The sequence below is a fragment of the Sinocyclocheilus anshuiensis genome, unplaced genomic scaffold (genome assembly GCF_001515605.1).
Source record: "Sinocyclocheilus anshuiensis isolate Anshui unplaced genomic scaffold, SAMN03320099.WGS_v1.1 scaffold869, whole genome shotgun sequence".
Taxonomy (NCBI): domain Eukaryota; kingdom Metazoa; phylum Chordata; class Actinopteri; order Cypriniformes; family Cyprinidae; genus Sinocyclocheilus; species Sinocyclocheilus anshuiensis.
In genome coordinates this window covers 994656-1019309 of record NW_015558630.1, presented here as the reverse complement: position 1 = coordinate 1019309, position 24654 = coordinate 994656, and the positions used below count along the sequence as shown (strand labels likewise).

Genomic DNA, 24654 nt, shown 5'->3' with positions numbered 1-24654 from the left:
GAGAGAGAGACAGGGTCACATCACAGTGGAGTCAGCTGTCTTAACCGTGGCTTGTGTACTGCAAACACATACCAGCTTCATCACGGTGTCTGTCACACGACTCTGTTCCCCTTTCGGGCTTGAACTGATGGTAAAACTAATGACATTATTTACTGTCTTTACATTTATTTTGAAAGATGAAGCTCGCGATTATGGTAAGGGGCGTTACATTTCCGACGAGTGCTTGCGGTGTTCGGCCAATCACAATGCACTGGGTCAGCTGGCTAATCAGAGCAGACTGCGCTTGTCGGAAGGAGGGACTTTGTAGAAAACGAAGCGTTTGAGAGAGGCGGGGCATAGAGGACCTACAATAATGTACAGTATTTGAAAAATAATGTGTTTTTTGAACATTAAAGCATGTCAACATATTCTGTTACACCAAATACACAAAATAATGATCTTTAAAAAAGCATCATATGACCCCTTTAACTAATATTTTTGAATGATATTTACACGCTTTTTTATTTTTATACATAATCAATAATTGGTTCTTTGATATTTAAGCCAGAAAAAAATACATAATTTAGTGAGCCAAAACAGTTTTCACAAGTAGGGCTGGGTTTTTTTTACACACATTTCACGATTCGATTCGATTCTGATTCACAAGCTTGCGATTCGATTTGATTTCCGATTCAATTCGATATCGCTTATTTTGGATATATATCAGGTACAGTACATGTCAAATTTTCTCAAAGAAAAAAACTCTAATGCTGTAAAATATACATGTGATTAAGTTGGTATACATTACTATAACATTGAAGGTTAAAACTAACTGATTTGTATACAAATGCTTAAATTACACTCAGTTAAGTTTTATAATAATACATTTACAACTACATAATTTCTACTCCAATTCGTTTTTTTTTTTTATATAAACAATTGGTAGCTGTCATATGAAAACTTTGTCAGATTTATTCAAACATAAAACATTGAAGAACTGTAAAAATTATAATATATGTTATATGGCACATATATTTAGCAAAATGCTCCTCTCTAGAGTAAATTTTTCTAGCTGACTAACGAGTTTATAGTCACCGAATATGTTTTTTTTTTCTGAGGTAAATGTGACATTACGTGACATACAAGCTGTTATATTGACATCTTTGCACGGTTTTGAGTGATTACATAAGACAGGATACAGATTTTATTCATGTTTATTTCGTGCTGAACCTGGTATTAAAGTGGAGCTGGTGATTAGTTCACACGCGCTTTGCATTGCCGCTTCTCTTGAAATGAGGTGCTACAACGATCTGTCACTCCACATTAAACAGCACCAAAATGGCATTTATTGTTTGGATACTGTAATAAAATGGACAGAATTTGAAATCTGGGACTTTGTTTCATATCAAAAGTAATAAAGCACAACGCTTATGGGATTTATTGGATGAAAGTCACGCTACAATGTTCCCTTTTTTTTTTTTTTTATATAAACAATTGGTAGCTGTCATATGAAAACTTTGTCAGATTTATTCAAACATAAAACATTGAAGAACTGTAAAAATTATAATATATGTTATATGGCACATATATTTAGCAAAATGCTCCTCTCTAGAGTAAATTTTTCTAGCTGACTAACGAGTTTATAGTCACCGAATATGTTTTTTTTTTCTGAGGTAAATGTGACATTACGTGACATACAAGCTGTTATATTGACATCTTTGCACGGTTTTGAGTGATTACATAAGACAGGATACAGATTTTATTCATGTTTATTTCGTGCTGAACCTGGTATTAAAGTGGAGCTGGTGATTAGTTCACACGCGCTTTGCATTGCCGCTTCTCTTGAAATGAGGTGCTACAACGATCTGTCACTCCACATTAAACAGCACCAAAATGGCATTTATTGTTTGGATACTGTAATAAAATGGACAGAATTTGAAATCTGGGACTTTGTTTCATATCAAAAGTAATAAAGCACAACGCTTATGGGATTTATTGGATGGAAGTCACGCTACAATGTTCCCTTCATTAACTGAAAACAGGCTAGACTAATCGATTCTTCGGATTTAAGAATCGATATCGTTAAAATCGAGAAATCTATATTTTTTACCCAGGCCTATTCACAAGTAAAGAAACGTATTTAATGTATTGTTTCGATAAAAGAGGACCTGAAAGAAAGAGTTTTTTATTTATTTATTTATGTTGTTTAGGGATAGACCGATAATTTGATTCTCGACAATCAATCATTTTAATTAATATAGAGTCTACAGAGAAATTACATTATTTATTAGGCCAGAACAGTATTCACAGGAAAAGGAACTTATTTAATGTGTTCTTTAAATAAAAATCAGCCCAAAACAAAGCTAAAATATATTTGCAATCATTTAGATCACAAAGCAATTTCAAATAAATATAATGGCATAAATAACAATAATTGTAATGATATTCATAATGCATCTGTTGTTGTAGTAAAAAAAAATGGGTCAAAAATTGTTTCTGTATAACATGCACTTGATCATAAAAATTCATATCAATGAACCATATCAGTGATAATAAGATATTGTTCAATCTCTTGTGGTATCTTTTAAGATTTATCCACCCCCTCGTAAAAAGCATAAAAAGTAAAACGATTTCATATCAGTTTGCTTTGTTATAAAAAAGAGAAGTGGAGAGTAAAAAAAACTACAATACCTACAATGAGCATATCTCAAATTGACATGTTTATAAAACTGAAAGTTGGAATAGAATATGGCCTTTCTACTCTCCCTGTAAACGGAACTTCACTTTTCTGTCTTTTAGGTACATACATTATGTGTTTGATCTTGGCAACGGGCCCTATGTAATCAAGGGCAACAGTGACCGAGCTTATATATATATATATATATATATATATATAATATTTTAAGAAAAAATATTTATTTGTAAAAGAAAAGTTTTGAAATAAAATAATATAGAATATTGTGTGAAATAATTACATAAAAGCTCTGTGCATTTGACTACTTGTTATTTAATTCTATATATATATATACCATCCTATATCAGAATTAAAAAAAAAGACAAAACAAAGAAAATCTAAAAGTTTACAAAAATATTTTGAAATACAAATTATGTAAGAATCTGACATATTTTAACGGAAGCTGAGTGTCAGTTAAATGAAAGTGCAGATATTATGGTCATATAACCAGCATCAAAGCTTCAATTTGTGGTTCCTGTTGGAAGTTGGCAGTTCTTGGCCAAAATAAGCTGAGAGACTATTTCATATCAGTTTGCTTTGTTATAAAAAAGAGAAGTGGAGAGTAAAAAAAACTACAATACCTACAATGAGCATATCTCAAATTGACATGTTTATAAAACTGAAAGTTGGAATAGAATATGGCCTTTCTACTCTCCCTGTAAACGGAACTTCACTTTTCTGTCTTTTAGGTACATACATTATGTGTTTGATCTTGGCAACGGGCCCAATGTAATCAAGGGCAACAGTGACCGAGCTCTCCATGACAACCAGTGGCATAACGTTGTCATCACTAGAGACAACAGTAACGTCCACACGCTCAAAGTCGATGCCAAGGCAGTGAGTCAAGGCATCAATGGCGCTAAAAATCTGGACCTTAAAGGTACGTAATCATCTAAAATTCACACTAAAGTTCACAGTCTAATCACTACTTTGTTTACCTGGGCATCTATTGTATCTGCGGTCTGCTCAGGTGACCTCTACATCGCCGGATTGGGGCCCAACATGTATAACAACCTGCCGAAACTTGTGGCCTCTAGGGACGGTTTTAAGGGTTGCCTGGCATCTGTGGACCTGAACGGACGCCTTCCCGACCTCATAAACGACGCCGTGTTCCGCAGCGGTCAGATCGAGCGAGGATGTGAAGGTACACCCTCTTACAACTCTAGCTCGAGGAGCCCGTTCTTTCTCATGAATGCAAACAGTAGTTCCACCTCCACCTCACTGAGACATCACTCCATCTTTCTCACCCTGGTAGTCTCATCTCTCACCCAGTCAGCTCTCTGTTGAGCCCACTGGCTTATTAATATGCTTCTTGGCCACATTGGTCATGCTAGGATCAGCCAAGTCTTTGTTTGTATGAATTAGTGATATTTTTACATACCTACCTACAGAGGGAATATTTACATTACAGTATTTTGAGTTAAGATGGAACTTTATGCATTTGATCTGATGTGTTTTGACCTTAAACCATTAAAAATAATACAAGAATATGGGCAGCTATTAAGTAATTATGACAAATATGTTGTAATATATATAAAGTACCATTCAAAAGTTTGGGCTCAGTAAGTTTTATTCAGCAGGGATGCATTAAATTGACCAAGAGTGACAGTAAAGATTTATAACGCTACAAGAGATTTCAAATAAATGCTGTTCTTTTCTACTTTCTATTCATCAAAGAATCCTGGGGGGGAACTGGATTATGGCTTCTACAAAAGTATTGAGCAGAACGGCTTTTTTCAACATTGATAGTATCATGTGTGACACTGAAGACTAGAGTAATGGATGCAGAAAATTCAGTTTTGCCATACCAGGAATAATATATTTAAACAGTTATTTTTAATTGTAATGATATTCAAAGATATTTTTATTTAATAGTTTTTACTGTATTTTTGATCAAACAGCTTTGGCGAGCATAAGAGACTTATTTCAAAAACAATAAAAAATCTTAACGAACCCAAGATTTTAAATGGTAGTGTGTGTGTGTGTGTGTGTATATATAAAGTGCAGATATTATGGTCATATAACCAGCATCAAAGCTTCAATCATAGCAAATGATTGTATGTTAAATGCCAAATATGTCCAAAAGATCAGAACACAGATCATTTAAGATCCATACAAGAATATTTCTTCACTTTCTCATTGCAAATATCCATTTTCTTATGTATATGAGATCTCTGCCATATTTCAGTGCATGTTAATGTCTTTGTTTTCTTGACATTATTTGTTTGTTTGATTGGTTGGTTGGTTATTTTTATTGTTTTTATTATTTTTTTTAATTATTATTATTTTGCCTTTCACTTTTTTGTTCTCAGTGTTGTCTTGTTCTTATAAGAACTTGATTTATTATAGTCTTGTTTGCGTACAACTTTATGTATAATCATTTATATGACCTGTCCTTCCATCACAAAATTAATTGTCCATCTCAGTTCCATCATTCATCTCAATGTTGTCTTGAACAAAAAGCCTCCCTTTATGTTGAGTATCCTACATGTTACGTTTGCATGTTGTTGAACCAAGAATAAAATCGTATCAATCTAAATCGTTTGGTCTTTTGTTGTATCATCTTCATGTTTTGTTGCTTGAGTCCATTGAGTGAGTGAAATGTCAATGTCAGCATGCTTGATAATCACATACAGAAGTTTGGGATTGTTTTCTTAAGACAAAAAGCTACTAGTTTATGAACACAACAGGTCTTAACAAATATGAAAATGTCTTTTCCCTCTAAACTAATGCAAATTTAATGGTTTAATGTCAAAGCGTACACAATTTAAAACATGCAAACCTCCCCCCCCACCCCCCACTTTTTCAATATCAGTGTGCAAACCATAAAGATATGATTTCTCAACAACTTTTCATAGCTGCCCATTACTATTAAAACTTTCAGAGCCTAAGGGCTTTTCACACTGCGCTTAACCCTGGGTTATCGTCGTTCTAAGCCTCGCTTTTAACCGCGGATAAAGGTACGTTTCACAGGTTTAGCACCGCTTGTTACCCAGGGTTATGGAACTGTGTTGGGTTAGCACCGCTTTTACACGGTCAGACGAGTACAGTGTGAAATGAGGTGGTTTTTAAAAAAAAAAAAATTACGGCTAGAACCTAATTAGCAGCAAATACAATCACATGCCTCATATATATTCACTTGACAGTCACGGATACAGTGTCGTTTCAGCATTTAAGTGGAAAATGTCAAATGTTGACAGAAAATATTTGAATTAGAATGAAGAAGAGTTTTATTCTTACCTTGATAGCCCAACAAACAAAAATCCATTCATGAAAAACCTGATGGTACAGTCGGCAATAATATGATGAGCAAAGGCAGGGTTGCCAGGTTTTCACAACAAAACCCGACCAATCACTATTGAAAACTAGCGCGAAACTAGCTCAATCTGTTTCGAGGGGGTCCCCTGTTCCGGGGGTAACATACAGGTTTTTTTGGCGGGGTTCCCCTGGTAAAATTCACATTCCAAGGGCTAAATACCACGTTATTGGGATGGCTTCAAACCGCGGATGTGAAAAACTATCCCCGGCAACAGTGTTAAAGTATCCAAATTCCACGGGTTTGGCAACACTGCGTGCAGCGATCATCCAATCAATATGCAAATGAGAACTTTGCAGGGGATTTAGGAATCGGGGTTGCCAAGTCCGCGGGTTAAAGTGATCTCCCCTGAACGAGATTTTGACGGAGGGGACCCTGGTGAAGGGGAAAACCGCAGAAAACAACATGAATGGGTTAGTTTTGATTAGAAATTGGGATGGTTTTGTTTCACAGACCTGAAAACCCTGTTATGAATTTACAGTGTGAAACGCCAGTTTATGAATTATTTGTTAATCCAGGGTAAATAATGAGCAGTGTGAATGGCAAATGACCTATTTCAAGCGTGAAAAGCCCTATTGTGAAATCCGAAGAAAAGAATATCTTTAACATTTAATTCCACATATTTTCATCACCACCAGATCGTCTGATATAGCTGACGTGCTAGACATCTTTAAGATGTAGGCTATCTGTCATATTTTATAAACAGAGACATACCCGACCGACACCATTTGAATTCAGTTCTTCATTTCATACATGAATAGAGCAACTTGATTAAAACTTTCAGAGCCTAAGGGCTTTTCACACTGCGCTTAACCCTGGGTTATCGTCGTTCTAAGCCTCGCTTTTAACCGCGGATAAAGGTACGTTTCACAGGTTTAGCACCGCTTGTTACCCAGGGTTATGGAACTGTGTTGGGTTAGCACCGCTTTTACACGGTCAGACGAGTACAGTGTGAAATGAGGTGGTTTTTAAAAAAAAAAAAATTACGGCTAGAACCTAATTAGCAGCAAATACAATCACATGCCTCATATATATTCACTTGACAGTCACGGATACAGTGTCGTTTCAGCATTTAAGTGGAAAATGTCAAATGTTGACAGAAAATATTTGAATTAGAATGAAGAAGAGTTTTATTCTTACCTTGATAGCCCAACAAACAAAAATCCATTCATGAAAAACCTGATGGTACAGTCGGCAATAATATGATGAGCAAAGGCAGGGTTGCCAGGTTTTCACAACAAAACCCGACCAATCACTATTGAAAACTAGCGCGAAACTAGCTCAATCTGTTTCGAGGGGGTCCCCTGTTCCGGGGGTAACATACAGGTTTTTTTGGCGGGGTTCCCCTGGTAAAATTCACATTCCAAGGGCTAAATACCACGTTATTGGGATGGCTTCAAACCGCGGATGTGAAAAACTATCCCCGGCAACAGTGTTAAAGTATCCAAATTCCACGGGTTTGGCAACACTGCGTGCAGCGATCATCCAATCAATATGCAAATGAGAACTTTGCAGGGGATTTAGGAATCGGGGTTGCCAAGTCCGCGGGTTAAAGTGATCTCCCCTGAACGAGATTTTGACGGAGGGGACCCTGGTGAAGGGGAAAACCGCAGAAAACAACATGAATGGGTTAGTTTTGATTAGAAATTGGGATGGTTTTGTTTCACAGACCTGAAAACCCTGTTATGAATTTACAGTGTGAAACGCCAGTTTATGAATTATTTGTTAATCCAGGGTAAATAATGAGCAGTGTGAATGGCAAATGACCTATTTCAAGCGTGAAAAGCCCTATTGTGAAATCCGAAGAAAAGAATATCTTTAACATTTAATTCCACATATTTTCATCACCACCAGATCGTCTGATATAGCTGACGTGCTAGACATCTTTAAGATGTAGGCTATCTGTCATATTTTATAAACAGAGACATACCCGACCGACACCATTTGAATTCAGTTCTTCATTTCATACATGAATAGAGCAACTTGTGTGTGTGTGTGTGTGTGTGTGTGTGTGTGTTTCACGTTTATCTCTCCCGCACAGCATCCAAAAGTGAACGTGAGTAGGTTTTTATGTTCACAGCCCAGCATGAATGAAACATCACTCTGTACTGTACTGTTTGTGCACAGTAAAACTGTAGGCCGTGTATGGAATGGCTCCACAATGGCAACAGATTCCTTTGCTGGTTCATGTGGCATTGAATGCGCCATTTTTTGTAACGAAGCTTTTCATCCACCAGATGGCAATGATGCACCTGTGCTTAGGAAGGCGAGGGCTCGATTACATGCTGCAGTAATGCAGGGGAACATTTTGTTTTCACAGAACGCAACATCATTAAAATGTCCCCTCTCTAACAGCTTGCTTTATACAGTCTTAGCAGTTGAGTTACGTTAGCATTAGCAAATTAGCATGCCCATACTCTGCATTTGAAAGTCATTTTAACATTTTTGCCTTCAGAACAGTGGACTAGAATAGAATATGCAAATGAAGCCTGATTTTTCTGCATGTTTATTGGCTGAATATATTAAAAATGTAAATTAGATCATTTTTCAGGCACAATTTCATAGCAAACTGCAGTTTTTATTTACTTTCAGCTTTTTTTTTTTTTTTGCAACTAAATACTTTCATTGAGTGCCATTACTCCTTTTTTCAACCAAGCCATGCTGAATCAACCCATCAGTTTCATAACTATCATTATAACTCATGGTGCAGTAACTCAAGAGTACAAACCCTTCCTAAGAATGGTATAGCATGCCCTGTTAGTAAAGCCATTGCTTTATTAACAGAAGCCATCGACCACTTTCTTACCTGTTTGATTGTTTTCGCTTTTCTGTTTCTTGCTTGACAAAGTTGGTTTCACCAAAGCAGATCTACAAGGTATATAAGGTTCAATTCCATTCTGAGTTCGGCTGAAAGCTGCTGTTTTGTCTTGTGCCAGTTTGTTATGTACTCTTCCCAAAACCCAGACATAAAGCGGACACTAGCTGGTTCACTGTAACAATGTCTTGGTATAAAATGGTTCACTTCTTTCTAAAAGAAAATGCCCTTGTGTTTTTTACTGAAGGTCGTGAGACTTGCAAAGTGAGAAGAGAAAAGTAATGGTTGCAACTGAGAGTCTACATTAATAAAACATGAGCCCTCCTGTATAATTAAGTCCCCACGTCCTGTTTTGCTGTATCTTGTCTTGTTTCTTTTTTACGCTAATGACGTTCAGCTGAGAGAGGAATCTGGTTTAGGAGAATCCATTAAGTATCTCACCATGGGTTACTTCTCGCTCGTCTTTAGATGCACTGAACAGCAATATGATTAGCAAAATAATTAATAGAATTAGCATGAAAATCCATCTGGAAATGTCGGCACGCTACCGTAGACTTTAAGCTCAGATAGCGTCCCACAGAGCATGTAAACTCAAACAGATGTGATTTCCACTTTATTATTTAAGCAACATCACAAATAAGTAGCTTGCTGTTAAGTGAATATCATCACAGGTGAGGGTAAATCATTTATATGGTAAGTCACTAACATTTTAGACCCAATGTGACCCATCATGTTTGCTCCTACATTGTTGCGGGTCATTCCTGTTATGCAGTACATACAAGATATTGAAAAAAAAAAATGTATCGTGTTAATGTAAGAAGTTAATGTACTGGTGTTGCAGTTTCAGCTCTGTAAGTATTTATACAATGGCAAAGAAGTTACAGAAACTGGTTAGGAAAAAGAGTTAAGTTACATGGATGTCAGCTTTTTGTGTGTGTATATTTAACCTGTATTCAGTTTCAAGACATGTTGTCTTGAAAACATTTTGAGTATAGAAAGGAAAAACAGGGAAATGTATTGAATACAGTTCCTCATAAATTGGCAGTTTATTATATTTTCCAATGTATTTTATCTGGGGTTCACTTCACTGTGATACTGTGGTAAAATACAATAAATTAATAAACATTCTGAGTTTAATATTATATTCAGTGTATTAATATTGTATATTAATACACTGCCGTTCAAAAGTTAGAGTTCAGTAATAATACTTTTTTTTAAGAAATTAATACTTTTACTAAGAAAGGATGCTTTAAATTGATCAAAAGTGTCAGTAAATACTGTACATTTTCATTTTGACAAAATATTTCTCTTTCAATTTAATGTTATTCTTTTGAACTTTCTATTAAATCAAAGAATCTTGAGAAAATCATAGCACTGTTTCAGCAAAAATATTAAGTAGCATAACTGTTTTCAACATTGATAAATGTTTTTTTCAGCACCAAATCAGCATATTAGAATGATTTCTGAAGCATCATGTGACACTGAAGACCGGAGTAAAATGATGCTGAAAATTCAGTTTTGCATCACAGGAATAAATTATATTTTAAAATATATTAAAATAGAAAACTTTTCTTTGAAATTGTAATAATATTTCACACTATCAATGTTTTACTGTATATTTGACTTCCTTCAAAAACAGTTTAAAAAAACTTACCGACCCCAAATTTTGAACTGTATTGTATAATGGGAAAATGACAATGTACTGCATAAAATGAATGACCCTTATCAGCACTCTTGGCTATTATCTAATCAAATTAGTGAACTGGAACAAAGTTGTTTACTATGTAAATCTGTACAGAAACTTAAACCAAAAATACTCTAATATTGTCGGACTAAGGCCAGTTTGCATAATGTGATGTAATTTGACCGTATCCCATGTAAATATGTTAATGTGCTACTGAATTAAGGCTGAAAGATGTGAATGGAAAATCAGAGAGAACTGTCTTGAAGTATAGGCTCACTGTGATTTTCCATTCGAAGTCCTATCTGCAGTTTTGATAGTCAACAAATTGGGGTGAATCATTTTATGTTGAACTTTTACATAGTACTGAAGTACTGCACTTTGCGTTGCACAGTAAATGCACTTTTAGCCTTCTTTTCTCCCCCTTTTGTTACACTAAATTTTATGTTTGTGGTTAGCTATTGTTTTCACAGTTGTATTTCACAAGAAAAATGCACTCAAAGCCAGTTTATTTGCAATTATCTTGTTTACACGGTTAATTCAGGGGGAATGCATTCACCCTCTTGCTCTGAATTGGGTAATGAGCTCTATTGTTCTTGCTGCATTCTCTCAAAATTGAGCCCAAGTGTGCCAAAACACAAGATGTGTTTGGAACATGCTCAACTCGATTGCACGTGGCTGGTGTGCACACTATTGTTCTTAACATGTGTAACAATAGTACATACTAGACTGTGTACACATCTCGCTGTTAAATGTTGTCATTGACCTTTGTTCCTCTGTGCATATGTGAGAAAGTTCATGCTTGGCCCCGTGTTTGAATCTACTTCTGTAACAAGCTATGTTGAATATGTCTAGAGTATGATGTTTATTACTAAAATCCAATCGTTTATAGGGAATGCCACGTTTGTTTGACAGCTTTCGGGACGTTTTTTGGTTACCTCTACTAACCCAAACTGCATGCATATTGTTACACTCACCTGCATGGCACCTTAACAGCATGACGGGACGTTTGCCCCCAGTATTACATTGCTGTGCTTTGCCACCATAGGTCCTAGCACTACATGCCAAGAAGACTCCTGTGCCAACATGGGCATCTGCATCCAGCAATGGGAGAACTACACCTGCGACTGTTCAATGACCTCCTACACGGGGACACAGTGTAATGACCGTAAGTCACCTTCCGTCCCGTGCAATTTCCACATCCTCTCTTTCTTTTGTTTAGTTCACTCTTGGTTCACTCGTTTACACAATTTTAATGATCACAAGGACTCACTCTATGAAAGATTAATTGAGCACGCTGTAATCTACATAGCAAATGTTACACAAACACCAGCAGTATTTGGTTGCTCAAAAGCTCATACATAAATGTACTGTACACACACACACACACTCTGCATTCATGTTCTGAAGGCCGTTTGAAGACGACAAAGGTACGTGTTGTTCTCTACTTTCTGATGCTGGTAGAATATGCTGTTTACTAGATATTTATTTATTTATACATATATTTTGGGTATTTTATATATTATAATTTAATATTTTAATGTTCTTTTAGTAATGTATTAAATTATTATTTATTTAAAAATTAAATATATGCAATTTTACTTTAATTTCTAAAAGAAACAAACTACTAAAAGAAAATAAAAATATGAAATTGCATTTTTTATTTAATGTTAGATTTTTTTTGTAGTAAAATACTATACATAGGAGAGGCAAAAGAGGCCCAGAAAAAGGTTTTAACACTTAAAACACATTTAAAAAAATGTAATGCCCTCCTATTGGTCTGAGTTGCTTCTATTTGCTCTTCTCATTTGTAAGTCGCTTTGGATAAAAGTGTCTGCTAAATGATTAAATGTAAATGTAATTTAATGGCAATAATAATATGGCAAAATCACACTTAAAAAAAAAAGTTTTAAGAGGTAAACTGGCATAATATATAAATGCTTATAAATGTATTCTATATTTAAAGTTCAAGTCTGCAATCACTTTACTGAGCTCTTCATGGACTTAATCAGATCTGATTATGTAAAACATGGGAGTAAAAATATGATAACACTGCATGGGTATATCACAAGATACAATCACAACATGCTTGATCTATTCGGACGCCCCTTTGCATGAGGTCATTATATATCAAATCTGTCTAAAAACCCCCCGAGAACCAGAATCAATCAACAACAGTGCACTTCTACCACGAGCAGTCGGTCTTGATTCCATAGTCATAATTATGCCATTTTTTTGACATCACTGCCACAATAAAAGGTGTTATCTCGAGTCGGTGGAGATAAACACCATCCCTATAGACGCAGAAAGCGCCTCGGTGAGAATGTGATATATGATTGTGATTGCCTTCCTCCCCTCCGCCGCAAGAACAACACAGTTGACCTTCCAGAGATTGAAGACTGACATGCATAATAGTCTAAAAACGCTAGCCTGCTGCTTTGACAACTCGTATTTTTGTGAGAGGCAGCAGTGAATCAAAAGCATGTTAGTGAAGATAGGGACAGACTTAATTGAATAATGCAGAGAGAGTGATATGTGTGTGTGTGTGTGTCAGCTTTGTCAGTCTGGAAGAATATCTGCCGTAGAGGAAGGAAATCAGAGGACCGGCTTTTTGCAGCTGCTCCAAATTTTTGCTGCTATTTTTAGGGATATGAATGCTTAATGGTGTAGTATTCAGTGCTATAATCAGAAATTCCTCATTTGAAAGAGTCGTAGTGACATGTGACAGGCCATTTTGTTACACAGACTGAGTACAGAGCCTTAATAATTAATTTAATATCCATGTTAGTAAACGAAAGACTGTTTCTTATGTATGTGCAGACTGAAGGTCTCTAGTCACTCTTTAACACTAGGTGGCAGTAATGTTTTAGTTAGAAACGAAAGCGGCCACAGAAATCTGTTGTGTGCCAGAACATCTCATAAAATTTGAATATTTGAATAATACATTATTATATAGCACCCTCTGTTCTGAGTGAATATTTTAGGATAATGTATTCTCACATGTTCCTTACTCATAATTTTGCTGAGATTTATTTCTTTTTTTTAAGGGTTTCTTTTGAGAATAGAACTGTTCAGATTAATAAATCTGTGACGTATGAGCCCTGTTCAGTGTTCAAGTATGTTATATTTATTTTTATATTTATAAAAACTAGAGCTAGTGAAATTGGCAAAAAAAAAAAAAAGATTTATATTCATAGTTTTGTGGAGAGCTTTATTTTCATGCTGCATAAATTAGCTGATTTTTGCTGAGATTTAATGACACAATTGTACTAATTATTTCATTGCAATCACTTGCCCTTTGAAAGGTCAAATCATATTATTTATAAATACGCTTCCACTCATCAAATGGTAGGCTAATCCTTTATTTATCTGTCATGCTTTTTGTTACAACTGATTTTGCGGTATTTTGGTTTGTAGGGTATAATAGATAACTTTGAATTTGTTTTCTAATGCATCTCTGAGATCATAATTAGTATTTGCATTAGTTTAACTATTCCTACTTTACATTAGAAAGGTTAGAGCAGTGGCTCTCATCTGGCTTTGCCTTGAGATTTTACATTTGTATATCATGTGGTCACCCAACAGAGCACCAAAAAGTTTTTTTTGTTTGTTTTTTTCATTCAAAAGTAATAAAATTTTCTTTTTAAAAAATCTTTTTCTCATCTGAATACGAGATTATATGCTTAGTTGCATTTGAATGATCTCTTTTAAAGCATATTTGAGTATCTTGAAAAGTACTCTATAAATAAAATATTTTATTCTGCATATTAAATTCGAATATATGAATGTATCCATTCCCAGAAAAGCCACTAGAATATGATTCACTGAATCCAGCAGAATTGTACACTAATTTGGTTGTTCCAGTGAAGGAGGCCAGTGATCATCAAAATGCTTTTAGTCAGAGTAGACTGTATTTAGCAATGGCAGATGTGTTTGCCCTTGGCCCCTAAATTAAGATTAAAACTGAGTGCAGTGCTATTGCATTAGACAAGAGCTTGTGTATGAATGAGATGCATTTTCAAGCAGCTACAGCTAAACAAACACCAAATTGCAAGTTGCCCCTCGCATTCCAAGTCTTTGCTTATTAATTTGGACACACTGTGCAATCACGTTGATTGAGCTGCGGTAATAAATGACTGGTTAGAAGCTCCATTGGCTGTTAAATGAACTCGTGGCAAATGAATATTGCTTAAAGGAATTTGCCAGTATCCGCTATAGACGAGTGTGAGGTACTGTCTGAGTACGAAGCTGTTTATTCAGAAGTTTAAATGGCCTTGTTTCATGCAGGATTCTTTTAGTTCCAGAAAGCAAAGCAGTTGGCGCTCAAATTCCATGAGACGTTCACAAATGGCTTTTGAAGGAGCTGTGCTACATGCTTCCTAATGAATTCCCTCAGGATTTACTGAAGGTGCCTGTCATTTTCTTGGCTGCGGGCCCTTGATGGCCAGCACACTATATGTCATCTCCATATAGCTTCATACTTTAGTTGAGTTTTAGATACTGGGACTCCATATGATGCTGTTTTATATGCTAAAACTTCTGAAGGGGTTTTACAAATTGCCTAGTTGCACAACAAAGCGATTCTTTTCCTTTTCTGTTTTCCCACAGCATTAATTACCGGGGTTAACATAAAATATTGCTTTGCACAATTTAAATGATACCCATCGGCATTCTTCCTTTTTTTCCTCCATGTCCAACATTTGTTTCATAAATATATAAATTAAACGACAGATACACAAATAACATGCTGGAGGGATGGATTTGTTTTCCCTCATGTGTGTCTGACATAAACAGAGTCTCTGTAATTAAGGAGCATCTTTTTCTCTGTCTTTGTTGGAGAGGAAAGAGAAGGAGGCTAGCGAGACTTCATCAAAGCTGTGTTCTCCTCACTCCATTAGAAACAAGAGAACCCATCTGAGCCACACCATCAATTAAGATGGCAACAAAAGCAAAGGCGCACCTTCAGCTATCTCGTGTCCAATGTAGTGTTACTCAGACAATGCATCTCGGCGGGGAGAGAGAAACGCATTAGAGATGGATAGAAGGCCAAGTGTGGGCTTAAGTAACAGGAAATGTTCTGTGATTTAATTAAGCGAGGTGTAAATGCTTTGACTAGAATTATCAAATTACTTCCTGTATGGCAAATGACTTTCAAGGAAATGTTTTTTTTTTTTATTAGTGGTGCTAACCTTGGGTTAGAGGTTTAAACAAGAGCGTTTTAAGGTTTGACGGCTTGTTCACACCAAGAACGATAGCTGTAGATGTTAGTCATGGTAGCGCCATATTTAATTTTTGACAGGAATGAAAACGAGGCTGTGAGGGACAGAAGTACAGTGCGTTCAATGGATTGAACTGTTGTTTAACAACATACCAATTGTTCAGTTGATGAAATGTCTTTCTTGAAAAAGCTTTCAGTAGACAAAAGCTCCATAGAACAGTTTTGAAAGTTGTGATTTGTGAAAATTACTTGATCTAGGATGTTAATACAGTGTGTAAAGACTGTAGGTGTATCCCTCACAGCTTCGTTTTCATCTGTGTTCAATTCAATATCGTCAAACCTGATTAATGTCAGTAACGATAACTATATTACCGCCCATATAGTATATTTGTACCCGATTTGTGAGTAAAACAAGGTCTGTGGTAAATATCAATTGGTGATACTTTCAATTGATGGCATTTTGTTCTACAATGTAAATTACATACATACCCACACTGAAAACATGAATTTTGAAGCAGTTATGTTCATTTGTTTGTAATGAGTAATTACATAAGAATGTTTGGTGTGCGAGTGTTTGCAGTTTACAAAAAAAAACTAAAAAACATCCAAGTATTGTTAAGTTGCGTATACCACAAACCTTATTTTACTTATGAATTGAAAAACCCAATTATAAAAACTCACAGGAAAATTTTGAGGGCACCTATGGCTAATTAGTCTTCTGGGTTCGATGTCACGAATGCAGCTCTCTATTGACCAATCAGAATAAAGTATACCAGAGATGACCAGAATAAAGTATGCCAGACATGTAACGACACAGTAAAAGATAGTTAATTTCTGTAGTTTTCATTGTAATATTGCATGTAGTTTTTTACTCGTATTTACAAGTTGAACGAACATGAATGCCACCACAAAATCAAATTAGGAGTTAGAAACTAGGAAACTCAGAATTTTCTTTGAGTCCAGAGTTTCAGTGTTGAGGGCATGTCAGTGAGAAAATTACAGTACTCAATTCATGCAGCGATAACTGTTAAAAATGAATCAAATTTGTTTTTCATTTACAATAAAAATTAAAGTACAAAATACAACAATCTTATACAATTATAATATAAATAGTTTACACTGCCTTCATGAATTGAATAAAAACATAAAAAAGCAAAAAACACAGCAGGTGCACATTTATTATTCATCGTTTTGTAAAAGTAGAGTACAAAAAAATATTTGCTGTATTTTGTGTGGAAAAGGTACATCGCCATCTTGCTCCAACCAAAGTGATTTTAACACACCTGATGTTTTAATTTCCAATAACTCATATATATGTACTTGAACACACCATTTCTTACAGTGTTTTTCCATCTTACCTGAGAAGCCAGTTGGCCTTATATTGCAAGAATATTGCAGAAAATATTGCTGGCATACGCAATAAATCAGTATGCATTGCATTGTGTTACACTAAACAAAAAAAAAAAAGTGAGAGAAAGACTATGTACTATATATATAAAGAATATATATTTGAATTACAGGAGAAATCAGCATACCATAATAAAAGTAAACAGAAGATATAAGAGCTAGCAGTAATGTTTGCGTTTCTAATATTTTAAAAAATCTTTCCGTTTTTTATTTAAATCTCTTTTTTTAGGTTTTGACATTGATTCAAATTCGATTTCAGAAATTGACTTTTAGGCTGTCAAACTCAGCAGCAGAAAACCTTGGTGTTTGTTTTGTGCAGTTCATAAGAATCGGTCATTGGATTTCTTGGACGTTTTGTGGAAGCCATAGCTCATGCTGTGCTATCTGGGTGGGGCTGTTTCTGTGACTCTGAGTTAAAAATGCTGTCGTTGATGAAAAACCTGAGGTGGCGGGAAGATGAATCGTTCATGTGAGTCCATATTCATCACCCAGGTGTCCCGCACTTCCAATGGCCTCTGACACAAGATAAAGAGCTATGAGACAGGGGAAATGACCTCATCTGACAGCCTCAAAGAGAACCAACGGCACAATGGAAATGGATTGGCGCGTTCACAGGAAATATTACCACACGCTATATTCATGGTGAGTGGTGCGAAATGCTTTGGCCTCTTCAGCCCACTGATTGAATTGGCAGTGGTTTATTATTTTATTTTAGTTTACGGTGAAGCACGAAATGATGGCGCGCTGAAGGAGCTGTCTAAAAAATACAGCTGAATTGATCGGCGAAGGTTTAATATCCTTCATTTCTTTCAATCGACCTGGTGGCCCTTTTTCTGTCAACAGAATTCTATACTGTATGAGTTAGTGCAGTGTGTGCTTTGTTTATTGGGTTTACGTTCTTTTTAATTGCTTTTGTTTATAATAACTTACCATTAGCCTGTGTACACAAGAGCACACTTTGTTCCAAACTCTCGTGAGCTGCTTCCTGCAATTGATCTCAATGGAGTGTTATGTTGGCATGTTGCTTATAGGTAGGCTAACAGGACAATACTCTAAAAAGAAACTGCTGTAGGATTTACTTTCAATTTAAATTTAATTTACAAAAAATTGTAAAGAAACGGCATGTAAAACATTTAATTTAACATTCAATTTTAAAGCAGAATTTATAGACGTAGCCTAGTCCATTAAACTTTAATTTACAACTTTGAAAAATATAGTGTACTCTAATAAGCATAAAAAAATACACAAAACACACACATTTTGGGTGAAATAATCTGTTTTGAACTATTTTGAGTTTTAGTTTTGAGTGAAATTTAAGTTTATTTATTTTAAACATGTCATTTCGTCTGATATTTTGGTTTATTATAGGCTTATTGCAATATATTCTGGAATTGGCTTTTCCATGAATGATGAATTAAAAAAAGGCAAATGAGGTGAATTATGTATAATAAACATACGCTGCGTCCGAAATTGCATACTTCCCTACTATATAGTAGCCGAAAAACAGTATGTGAGGTGAGTAGTATGTCCGAATCCATAGTATTCGAAAAAGAGTAGGCAAAAAGTACCCAGATTCTGAAGTGCGCATTCGATGGACACTTTACTATCCCATGAGGCCACGGAAAAGGATTTATGAATGGCAGTGAAGCGACGCAACTGACGCTGGTAGGTCATGTGACAGTAACAACATGGCGGATGTAGTACGTCTGAATTTCATTCATACTACCCATATTCATAATATATAGAACATACTTTTTTTAACGGTCGTGAAGTAAATTCAAATTCAAATGTAGTACCTACTCAGACAGTACGCGATTTCGGACGCACTGATTAACTACCTTTTGGAACACTCTTTTGATGCCTTAAAATGCTTCCTATGTAGGCGCATCACTAGGTTTTGTAGCAGTACATGTGTAGAAAAACTCTGAGCTACTCTCTCTTTAATCCTCTGGCCATTCAGTACTGAAATCTTGCCGATAACATTGAAAAATAACGTTGGTATTACTGTAATGATTGAGACTTTATGTGTTTAGCACTAGACATCTTCAAGGCCACCAGAAGCTTTAAAACCGGGATGACATATGGTCGTATTTAGAGGAACGGACAGGAACCGCTTCAGTTGAAGCAAGTTTATTTGATCTCTCACACTTCCGCTGAGAAAACCATGAAACACAATAAAGCATCTCAGCATAATCTATTTATTTATCTTTCCTTTTTTTTCTCCGAGACCTCAGTATATTCTTTGAACTCCTCTGCGTCTCAGCTAGAGCGTGCGAAACCCATCCCGAATCAATACTGTCGTCTGATACCTTTATTTGACGATCTCTGTGCGGGCTACTTGGGATTGCGTGCAACCAACAGACGCACCTGACACGACCATCAAACGTGATTTCCAGCGACTGACTTCATTCAATATGGCTCATAAAGAAATAGTAGTGTGCAAAAATAAATTTTTGGTCAGGCAAGGTGACCTTGTGGGAGGGGAAGTGGTCTTTGCTTTAAGGCTTAGTCACTCAAGTGGAGCCATCCATCACTGCGCATTTCCAGGAAAAACAAATTATGCCCTGTACCAGCACATAAACGTGGCCAATCAATATCTCTGCCCTGCCTCAAATGCCACACATTTTACACCATTTCTAATCATCTTGTTGTCTTGCCACCTCTGCCAGTTCAATGGAGTGTATCATAGCCATTTATTTTTTCCTTTTTATTATTAGTATTTTTTATGTACAGTTGTTAAAACGTGTGACATCATCTTTCATCTTCTGAACTAATTGGTTTTGTTGCTTGAATCAATTGTATGTTGCTCATGATAAAATACTGTTTTGAGGTTCATTATTATTGTTTATTATACTGTTTTTTTTTGCACTGATATATTCTGTCACTTTATAACAGATAGCATGCATTTCTTTCAATTTTAGTAGAGCTATGAATATCCGTTTGATTCTATATATTTTCTTTTAATAACTGATATTTCATGCAGTTCTCAAACTTTTCCCAGGTCCTTTTTCTTGTATTTTTGGTATTCAAGTGCATCTTTTTTATTTAATCCAACCACCACCTCTCAACTATGGGGAGAGCAATCTTTTTGACAATATAGATTGTAAACACATTTTTAGCAGTGTAGATATGAATAATTATGCTGTTTTTAGATGTAATTTTTAATTTAAATTTCAGATTTGTGTTTAGATTACCTCTGAACACCTTGTCAAATCATAAGTGAGCATAGTCTACAGCATCTAAATAAAATTTTCAATACCACTTTTACAAAAATAAATAAAAGTAGAGATAGTGATGAAGGATTTAACAAGAGAAAAACGTGATAAAGGTCCACAGTATGGTTAGAGAAAAAACATTTTTTCTCTAGGATTTAAAAAAATCAACCCATGTTTTTTTCTAGAAGTCATCTGTTTCATGTCGCCAGAGAATCGTTATGGGGGACGTGGTCAAAGCTCTTCTTTCCTCCTCTCTTATCTGCACAATCCTGCTCTGATTGAAGCGGTAACTCTCAACTGCCTTTGATCAGGTCATGTGTCACTTAAGACTGCTCTGAATGGAGTCTCATCTTCCTCATCCTGCAGAGTTCCAGATCGGCTTGGGCTCTCAATCAAAAACACAATTAGAACAGCATTAAAAAAAGACAGACCTGCTCCGTCTTATCCATACAATCAAGCTGCCTTTACCTTTCTCCATTCATCCTTCTTTTTTTAATTTTCTCTTTTTTGTTTCACAGCACGTCAGGTTTTTTGAAGAATTAACCATTGATCACCTCCTACTCTTGTACATATAATGAATGCAAGCAGGAAAAGCAGATACTGTAGATGTGCTGCTACAGCCCAGCAATCAGGTTTATTTATTTTTTTGAATTATGATATTTATTTTTTTTGGGCTGCATATCTGCATTCACTTAATGGCAGAGATCGACGATGCATTTGGTTGCTATGTGATGCAATTTCCTAAACTCATCCCTTGGCTGCTCACACTGTCATGGCAATGTGGAAGATTGTTCCCGGCAAGACGGGCAGCACTTCTGGAAAGCATTAATTACCTCAGAATGGGACCATTAATCAGAGCTGTCTATGCCAGACAGAGCAGAAGGCAGCAGAAAAGTGCTCCTCTCTGCTTCTGTGCTGAATGACTGGAGGTGTTCTTATGCATAGTACCCTAGTGCACAGGAGGGCTGAAACCAAACTAGGACATTGACATAATGAAGACAGATTTGCTTTGGGGACCTTACCATTTCATACATCTTAACAAAAAGGGACAAGGAGGACCTTACAGTGCTCCTGAAATTCCACTAAATTATCCCCTTTCCTTGGCATCTTCTTGAGTCATTGCAGATGGAAAAATTCAAAATACATGAAAAACGTAGACGAAGAACGTAAACGAAGATGACATAGAAGATGAAGATGACATAGTATCTCTGATTTAAAGCCTACATCGGGTATTTGTGTGTGTGTGTGTGTGTGTGTGTGTGTGTGTGTGTGTGTGTGTATATATATATATATATATATATATATATATATATATACACACACAAAATATATGTTTAGAATAATTAACTGTTTAATTTAATGACTTTTCCTGCCATCTTTTGTGAATGTACAGCACCACTCCAGGCACCTGAATCAGGGTTTTGCTCTTAAACATCTCTTGCTTAAGTGCTGCAAATGTTAAGTTAATTTAACTAAACAGAAGTGTATGCTAATTTTGTCAATATTGTGCGAATGGAAACAGACTTGTAATGAACTTAATGCATTCGATCCAGTGGAGTTAATTTAGTTCAAACAACCTTAAGGACCCCATGGAATCAAAATTGACGAATGCAGTTTTCTTTCTTTTCCTGACCTATTCAGAAGGGCAACAGTGTTTCCTAACTGTTTTTGCATACTTGTATGCATTGCATTCATGCAAAAACGTGTTATCATTTGGACAGTCGGCAAGTAATTATACTTAAAGTAAGTATAGAAAGTGCATCTTATGCCAGTAAAGGATTCTTCAGACTGATTGAACTCATTTTGAAAAGAATCGCCTCATAATAGTCATAGGTGATTGCAAAAGGCTCTTCTCAGTACTAAATTGGCCAATCAGAATGCATATTCAAATGATGCAGCATCGTTTGCTTTTTGTCCAAAATGCAGCAGTGAAGGGCGCCATGAAATTTCCCGCCTTTCGCATATATAAGTATAACCAATCATTTGTCAACGGTAACCATTCAAGCCAATGAGCCTTCAGTAATCTGCTTTGCCGTTGCAACAGGTACAGAGAAACTTTTGCATGTCGCCAAAATATCAATGAAATTCTAATTAATGAAGGATCTGAAAACAAGTAAAGGACATACTGTACATTTGCCATAATGAAGGAATGGAGGATGCAGTACTTTTACACCTATGTGAGTAGATTCTTATATGGAATGGGGCTCTTTATTCATGTATAATTGTGAGATTTGTTCAGTTGATTTATTATATTGACAAGTGTTGGTGATCAGAGAGATTAAAACGCTACATTATCAAGACTTTCAAGTGATCCATGAACCAGCATTTAATGTACGGTTGTCATTTATCTTGAGTCATTTTTTCTTTCTTTTTTAAGTTCATAAAATAAGTCATGAAGTTTTAAAAATTATTGTTGGTCCAACAGATAGTTAATCTTTAATGGCATTTACTGGTATAAATATGTTCACTTTTGTAGATTACGCTTTAATGAAAACACTGTGAGTTGTTTTGTAGAACAGTCATTGAACGTATTTTTGCTGTTGTTGTTGTAGCGCATGGAGGTCTGAGCGCTTCAAAACAGTGAATTATTTTTCAAAGTTATTGCTTCAATTGATTCGAAGCTTTGGTTTCCCCTCCACTAGGTTGTGTCGGTTGCGTTATGTGCTTTTGATTCACTAAAAAGAACCGTCTCATAAGAATCATTTGTTGTCGAATCAGACTATGAGTTATGATTTTGGTTCGCTAAATAGAAATACTTGCAAAAATAATTTGTAAATCGGAATACACTGGCCGCTACTGTAAAGCTGTACTTGACTGTAGGGCAGGATAAATACCTTATATGACTCGTACCGTTAGCGCAAAATCATGATTTGATATTTGCTTTTGTTAGGCAGGTGGCTTTAGTACATATATTCACTCTAAAGGCATTTATTTGGACGAAGACTGGATATGCAGATAAATAGGAGATTAATGAAGTGTACATTTCTATATAAGACAGTTTTGTCAACGTTTGGGAGTACAGAAGCTTAGATGACCTCAGGCCCGGATTGGCTAATCGGGAGCACCGGGAGGATTCCCGGTGGGCCAGTCTGTTTTTTGGCCACGAGGGCCGGTGTTGTCATGCCACTGGGTTGAACCATAGACTATAAAAACATGGACGTAGTATCCGTGACGTCACCCGTAGGGTTCCGAAGATAGTTTTTGAAGCTCAAAAGTGGGCGGAGGCGGCCGTCGCCATCTTAGCAGCGCGTCACCGCGCGTCACTTCCGGATAATCGAAAATGGGCAAAGAGGCGGGAGCTGGTTGCTGAAACCACGCCCACCTAGCTCGATGGCGGTGACAGCAGCGGCAATCCACCCGCCACTCAAGTGGCCACACCCTTAATTATGCAGAACTTTAAGGCTTAATATAATTTAAACGGATGAGTTATAAAAAAATTCACCCCCCTCACAGTTGTCATGAAGGGCAAAATTAGCTATATAGACTAAAATCATTTTTTGAACCAGGCTGTAAACATGTTTTTTTCTGCTGTAAAGTTAGGCATTTTAACATGGGGAGTCTATGGGATTGACTCCCTTTTGCAGCCAGCCTCTAGCGGCCAGTTGACGAATTACAGTTTAAGTCACTTCCTTGTTGGCTTCACGAGAGAGAGCGGGAGGTTGCCGCTCGGGTTGAACCAAGTGTGCCGCACGAGTCTTAAAAAGTGAAGCCATTGCGTTTCGATCGCCCCCAGGCGGCTGGTCCCAGTATAGGTCATAAACCCCGCCCTCTCCATGCAATCTAATGGGACATGGGACAAACTAAATAATTAAATTTCACTTCAAATAATTTTTTTCCAAACAGGGCTTTTGTCATTTGATGTAGATTTTATCACGCTGATGTAAGTTCAAGTGTTCATTTTTTAAATAATTTTGGTTTTATTTAGTTAAGTGATGCTATAAAAACGGGAGTGTGACGTCATGATTGACAGCTGAGACTGACAGCTTCTCTGAGTGAACTGAGGTACAAACAGACTTTTTCAGGATCTATAGGAAGAGATTGGAGTTGTATTTATCTTATTTTAACACAAGCCTCTTATACAGCTATCAGTAGACAAAAATCGGAGCAGTCAGGCTAATGGGTCAGGCGTGTGTGTTTGCGATCGACTCTGCAGGAGTGTGGGCAGGACACGACTCCACTTCGCTCACTACTGCGCAGACTCTGGTCCCAAGTCAGCGCAATATGGCCAAGCCCTATTGGGACAATGGTGGCTTCACTTTTCTTCAATGGAATTGAGTGAAGGTGGGTTG

The 24654-nt window shown here is 36.3% G+C and overlaps 1 protein-coding gene across 1 annotated transcript in view; it reads left to right on the top strand.

Annotated features, from left to right (window-relative positions):
- The window catches only part of nrxn3a (neurexin 3a), a 320711-nt gene that overhangs the window by 123517 nt on the left and 172540 nt on the right, over positions 1-24654 (top strand). The window contains exons 15-18 of the mRNA XM_016476816.1: positions 3403-3593; positions 3684-3857; positions 8878-8904; positions 11574-11693. Coding sequence (XP_016332302.1) covers positions 3403-3593; positions 3684-3857; positions 8878-8904; positions 11574-11693 — 512 coding nt within the window. The remainder of the gene's footprint in view (positions 1-3402; positions 3594-3683; positions 3858-8877; positions 8905-11573; positions 11694-24654) is intronic.